The sequence below is a fragment of the Colias eurytheme genome, chromosome 18 (genome assembly GCF_061535395.1).
Source record: "Colias eurytheme isolate Ceu_HAF_F1 chromosome 18, ilColEury1 Martin Lab GWU primary, whole genome shotgun sequence".
NCBI lineage: Eukaryota > Metazoa > Arthropoda > Insecta > Lepidoptera > Pieridae > Colias > Colias eurytheme.
In genome coordinates this window covers 9,650,593-9,657,584 of record NC_142997.1, presented here as the reverse complement: position 1 = coordinate 9,657,584, position 6,992 = coordinate 9,650,593, and the positions used below count along the sequence as shown (strand labels likewise).

The 6,992-nt window shown below is 34.9% G+C and overlaps 1 protein-coding gene across 1 annotated transcript; it reads left to right on the top strand.

Annotated features, from left to right (window-relative positions):
- Window positions 1-363: 363 nt before the first annotated feature.
- On the top strand, window positions 364-6,665 carry LOC149900874 (all trans-polyprenyl-diphosphate synthase PDSS2-like). The gene is made up of 5 exons (XM_090112733.1): window positions 364-533; window positions 4,709-4,868; window positions 5,079-5,385; window positions 5,712-5,867; window positions 6,106-6,665. The coding sequence occupies exons 1-5, from the start codon at window positions 364-366 to the stop codon at window positions 6,663-6,665; spliced, it is 1,353 nt and encodes a 450-aa protein (XP_089968859.1).
- Window positions 6,666-6,992: the final 327 nt, after the last annotated feature.

The following is a 6,992-nucleotide window of genomic DNA, read 5'->3' as shown; positions in this document are numbered from 1 at the left end:
ATTTACCTATTTCTATTGTGCTTACAAGATATAGGCAACTACATTCTACTTGATTCGACTCGTATCGGATGAATTTTCTAATCTAACGAGATTAAGAATTCGTTTTTGATATTTACCCTCAATTTGGAAAAGGAAGGCACAATTCACATACATTTAGAATGTCCGCGTAGCGAATACGATTCAAGGAGGAATAAGATCAAAAGATCGAAACAAGTTTCGAATCTGCTTTCGGCAATTAATATACTATCTTAAAACAGATATTTGTGAAAATAGGTTATCTAACGCGTAACATCTAGTAATAACCATTAACGTTGAAAGATTTGTATTGAAATCATCGTAAATCACGTATAATGTATTAATAACATGACTCACCGTGTTGAGACAAAATCTCAAACCTGCATACGAGCGGCTGAACGCGCGCTGGCGGCGCCATACTCGCTGTGGCGGCTCCTCGTCGTCGCTGGACCCCGGACAAGAAGAACTCAGCTCGGAACACGTAGAAAACGCGCTGTTAAGACGCTCGACACGATTCGGTAGGCCCTTGGCCTGCGCTATAGACTTATGGTCGCGATGCCACGCTCGTGGTTGCAGATTTATACTTCAAATAAATCCGATTTTCGTTATTCGTTTGAAATAACGATAACGCAGGTAACACTTGAATATTCATTTCACTATGAAACGTAACGGACTTAAATAAAAACTATTTAAAAAGAAAAAACTGAACTTTCTACTTCAATCTCGAAAGTTCGTATAAAATTATTATTTAAATTTAAATTATTATGTAATTTAAAATACAGTATTTTAAAATTACATATAATCTAACGACTTGCGTACGGTTTGAAAAACGACGCAACAATGAGAATATTTCTGGTGGCTTGCTGGGACTGTGGTGAGTTTTGTCCCCCACCACTCGCGGCGCTGGCGGCGGTACCACGTGACGGGCTTAAAACTAGCACCATCTAGCGACTTCACGGGGAAAAAGGCGATGTACTCTCATAATGGACTACGGACGTCAAACGGAACACATAATTTAATGTTATCTGATCCCGGGAGTAAATGCCTATTTTGTGTTTCAATGTGTTTGGGACGTGAATTATTTAAATGTTATGTTTTATTCTGTTATCTATTTCTATCAATAATGTTTTTAGTTAGTTGGTTAGGTGTAGGTAATAATAAAAATTATTGACGGTCAAAATCAAGAAAAAGATATAAGTAGATAAGTATCTAGTTTATGTGTCTTTATTTTGTAGGTAATAATTTATTGTCTCAATTGTATGTTTATCATTATTTTAACACTGCAAGCACAATTCTTTGTACCTAGGTACATTCTACTAAAACTAAAATTTAAAAAAGAAAATATGCAAAAATAATCATTTAACTATAAAATCATTATAGGTTCCATCTGTCTAATGATTCGTTTTATATACAGGTATTATATATTATAGGTATTGCTTCTTCCGAGCCCATTACAAAAACATCGGCAATAACAAGGCATCAGATTTACGGCTCAGTAACCAGTAGGCTCGCGAGCGACCACGCCCTCTTATTATCCCGGTTTTTTGGGAACTCGTTATATGGTAACACTATATAATTTAATAACGGTTATGTACTTGTAGAGTATCAGTTGATGAAACGTTTATTATTATGTATTGCACCTGTAGGTATAAGAAGTTTGATATGTGTTTAAAAAGTACAATAATGTAGGTACTTTTACTAAGGAAATTTTGTACATAAATTCAACATTGGTTCTGCTAGAAATAAAATTAAATAATGTTACAATTACCTAGGTACTGTAAAGTGAAGTCTATTAAAATTTAAAGCTAGTTACAACGATCTGTTAATTAAATAATGCGAACCATAACATCGTTGAAATGATGGTACTTCTTTTTATAAATACAAGTTCAATTTTATGTTACATCGTACCAACATTTAATTTTAAAGGTGCAGGCAAAAAAACAACACTAAGACATTTCTGTCGGTCCATCTGCGAGATCGAATCAAGATTAAATTCGTTTCCATCGATTAAACCCTGCCACTTATTATACAAAACCCTTATTCAGTCCATTTTCTTACGTATCTGTATTATTTAGACGTAATTATAAACGGCCAGCATTTAAGCGCTTAGGTTAATTATAGTGGGAGCCTTTTTTAATTGTGGCAACCCCGTTTTTGTACTTCTATATTTAAATCGTTCGTGCATATAAAATGCTTATAGAATTATTGAGAATATCTACTATTATGATGGTAATTATTTATCTACGATATATCGAGTAATTACATTGTTTCTGCATTATAGAAATTTTTACTACTACTTTCGATATTTGTAATAACATGACAGAAATTGCCGCTTATTTAACATTGCTAATGCTAAAAACATGTTTTCAATATTTTAATAAATAAAATATAAGTTAAAAAATAAAATAAATAATAAGTTCTACTATACTTAATTAAAAACAATAACTAATAACATTTTTTTACAGACTTTGTTGTAATAACATGAAATTGAAAGAACATTGATTAAACACAGTAATAAACCAAGGGACATATAAAATTACAATCATTTCTTTTTGATAAGTTTCTTAATAATAATTGTGAAAGTGACATTAACAATATTACAAATTAATATCAATATAACCAATTTAAAAACTCATTAAATCAATTGTATCAACAATGTTGCAGGATGTTTAAGGGTTGTTAAAGAAATAAGCCTGTTGGCATTCATTAAAAACGGATGAACGAATTCCGAATCGCGCACCGTGAAACAATTTGGCGCGCCTGACCAATTTCTTCCGAGCTTCCTGATTTAAAATGTCAGCGGAAGTGACGTCCAACACGATAATGGCTGATGCGTGCGCGCGAAAATCGTTCACGTTCAGAAATCAACCGCGTCTCCGTGACATTTCACATTTGAACTTGTAATTTAAGTTAACCTTTGTGTTGACGGAGCGGGTTAATTAATAATTTAATCGTTTTGGAATTAGGTTTCATGTTTGTGTGTTTAATAAGTGGCAGGGGTTTAAGAATAGATAGGTATAGCATTAACATACCTACTACTGTGCTACTACCTAGTGACGAGTCTACTGATAATTTCTTTTTTAAAATAGGGTTAATTGGGCATACCTGCGCATAAAATAATGCCAGGATACCGCAATGTCCTTGCGATATGAATTATATTACTTTACGACCAATTTCATAAAAATCGGCAAATTTTAAAATAATTAAAAATTTATCTGAAACGTCAGATAAATTTTGTAATTCGTCACTATTTGGTATATTATTTTTTTTACTTTATTACTGCATTGGTTCGATAAATTTTAAGTAAATTAAAACAGCGGCATTAGAAGGTATTTCTCGAAAGCCTCATGTTCTCAAATATTGCAATTTCTAGATCTTATCAGACTTTAGCACAGCAAATTTATTCCCAAAACGCTAATGATGATTTCGTGTTGTTAATTGTATTCAAAACGTTACTATATACGCCCAGTCATTTAGATTCATTCCATTGCGGTTATTAATTACTATGATCTTTCAAGAAAGTATAAAAATAAAATTAATCTAGTTGTTAATTAATTACGTGTGACGAGTAGTTCTAGTTTTTAACCACTAGTTTAACTATGTTTTCATTCTTTCATTCGTCGTTCATTCGCACATTTTTTACCAAAGAGTTTTAACATAACATTTTCGCGCCAATTCTTTTTTAATTCTTGCATGATTGTGTCACAGACGTTTTCAACATGGCTGTCAATTAAGAAAATTACATCTGCCGTAAACTGCAAAATGTTATCGAGAAATCTGCTAGCGTCTTACACCGGCAGATTGTATGAGTTTTGTTTAAATTCAAAACGGTGTGTTTACTATCGTGGTTTCAAATCGGTAACTGTTAATTACGCGTCTGTTTTGGGAAATAAGTTCAGGTGCGTTTCGTTTTTTATATGGATCATAAATGGTGCAAATAATGGGATATATTATTTAATTTAACTGCTTGTTGCTTGCGTTTTAAATTTTGTTTTCGACGACACCCAAGAGCAGTTACTATAAATGTTTTTAAGCTGATTTCACAGTTGCTGCTGATAATCTCCGTGTCTACTGTCTGTGAATTATGAGTGATTTTTATGACTAGCACACATTTATTAAATTAATTTTTAGGTACACAGATTAAGTTACTTACACAATAAGTTTTTATAACAGAAACTTTTACGTTTTTTAATCATTATTTTTTTAACTAGAAGGCCAAGTGCGTAAACACTAGTGAAAGCCGCGTTGTGTTCTATCTAAGAAGTCCACTGTATCTTATGTTTAGACTTTAATTGAAACAGGACTCGAACCGTAGTTCCTGCGAAGTGCGATAAGAGTTTTCTAATTTTTTTTTCATTAGATTGGCAAACTATTCAGCTTTATGATGTTATACTATGATGTTACTCTACCTAGATTGCAGATTTATTCCACCAATTCATTTTGTTAGTGTATGCAGGCTGTCTGCCAAACCAAGTAGTTTTTAACTTATCTCCATGATACCATCAGGGTCTGACCCACGAAGTTATGTAGGTTTTACATTTGCCACCACTTATTAATTTAATTTTCGCTTGGAACTAGCTCAAACCTCATCATTTTAAATGAGCTTCGTTGCGCGATCTTTGTCACAAATTAATTTACGCGTGTGACGGTATTGATTGGGGTATGCTTGAATAAATATAATAAATTGATATAGCCGGCAATGCCACGTGCGCCATGGTCCACGCGAAGAACTGGACTGGCGTGACGTCACGATGGAAGCTGAGCAAATTGTAGGCTACCCTACATCGTTCCTGAACCTGCGCTGGCTGCTCAATGATGAAATTGCGAATACCGCTATACATTTGAGAAAATTGGTCAGTTAATTGTTTTTGTGTAGGTAGTTGGTACTAGGTATATGCACATATCATAATACAATAGATTAACAAAATTCTATACGTACCTAGTTAATAGTTTAGTAACAACTAACATGTGAACGGAAATGATGTTTTAAAAAGTAATCAAATGGTATTCAACATCATAAAACATACCTATCTCTTTATTCTAAATAAGCTAAACGTTATCAGGTCGGCACCAATCATCCTCTGCTCAAGTCCGCCAAAAATTTGTTGATCGGTTCCAAAAGTAACCTTCAATCCGTTGGTCTGGTCATTCTCCTGGTGTCCAAGGCCGCTGGCTTCGACAGTAGTCGGTATACTGGCGATTATCATGACTCAGGCGTCCTGCATTCGCAACGAGCACTTGCTGAAATAGTGGAAATGAAAAGAACGGGGCATTTGATACATAAGACGATGGCTAATCTTCAGGATAAGGAAAAAAGTGGAGAGAAGTATAAGGACTTGCTGTATGGGAACAAAATTGTGTTGCTCACTGGTAATGTTTGTTTCTTTCACGGTAGTGGTACAAAATCTCCTTTTTATTTTCTATTAGGTATGAATGCTTATGGGCGGTCGCGGCTCCTCATCAAGAAGCGTTCAACGTGTTCGTTTGCCTGTAATGATAAAGGTGTTCTAAAAATTCCTTTCGGTATTATTAACCTAACCCAACAATATATGTAAATGAAAAGTGGTTGTACTCATAAAAATATTATAATTTTTAGATGAACTTAATTTTATTACCTCTCTGATGCCTATATACTTAATCCACCTACCATTACTATATCGGATGATTCAGATCTTGATTTCTATAAATATCTGCAGGGGATTATCTTCTAGCTAAGTGTCTGCAGCACCTGGGTGGATTGAGGAACAATGAAGTTACTGAGCTTATCTCGACCGGTTTAAGAGATCTGGTGGAAGGCGACTTCATTGGGGATCACGATGATGAACATAAACCCTTGCCGAGCAAGCCTAAAGGTAACTTAAATTACATAACAACAATATGCTATAAGTTTTTTTTAAGACTACGGTAACTAGTTACAACTTATAGATGAAATAAGTATAGGTATCGATCAGAAGTAAAAGTACTTATTGGAATACTTCGATGCCCTGCAGGCTAGAAAGTTTTTTTAATTCTTTAAAATAGCGTGTTCAAAGACCATAATATAAGATTGGATTCGATAATAGTGATAATTAAAAAAGTTTGTGTATTTAGCTACCAATGAAGTAACAAGCAACTACATTTGGGAGAACGAAGACAACTTAGCCAAACTGGGATCGAACACATTTCTGGGTCAAGGGAAAGACGAATGGCTCTTACGAACTATGCTCACATCAGGCAGTTTACTTGGCAAGGGTTGCCAGGGCGCTATGAAACTCGCATACAAGGGAGAGCAGTTCGAAAGAGACGCATACAAGCTGGGAGGACATTTGGCCATCATGTGGCAACTCTACCTCGACATAAAGGACTTCTTTACACACCCATATTCATACTCCTTGGTTGGCGCGCCAGTAATAATAGCCATGTGGGAGTATCCGTCGCTCTATGGCCATATATGGTCCGCAGCAGTTGAGAAACGGCCCATAGAGTATAAGCAGTTGTATTACGCGGTAAGAGGCACTAGATCTATGGATTATATATCGAAGTTTCTAGACGAAGAACTAGCTGCAGTTCTGAAATATAGTGATAAATTTCCTGTGGAAGATGCGAGGTTGGCCCTCCAAAAAATGGCGTTGACTATACACGGTGAAACGTTGCAATATATGGAGAAATAATGCTTTTATGTTTTATTTTGTTTATTGTTTATATGGGATGTGCTTGCCTTGACATGACGTGATCAGTTAACCTTAAGAATCTTGATCACCTTACAAGGGGATTTATTAATTATGAGATGCACCTTGTGTATTATAAAGAGTAACCTTTTATCAAAACCGAAATAATTATATTCCATTGAAAAGTTACATTGGTGATTGGGGGTTGCATTTTTTAGAGGACGCAATTTTATTTTTTTGATGTGTAGGGGGGTTCAGTGTGAAGCTATCACCAAGTTTGTGGGGTCGCCACCCTTGTCCCACGGCCGCTATCTTGAAAATAGCGGTTGA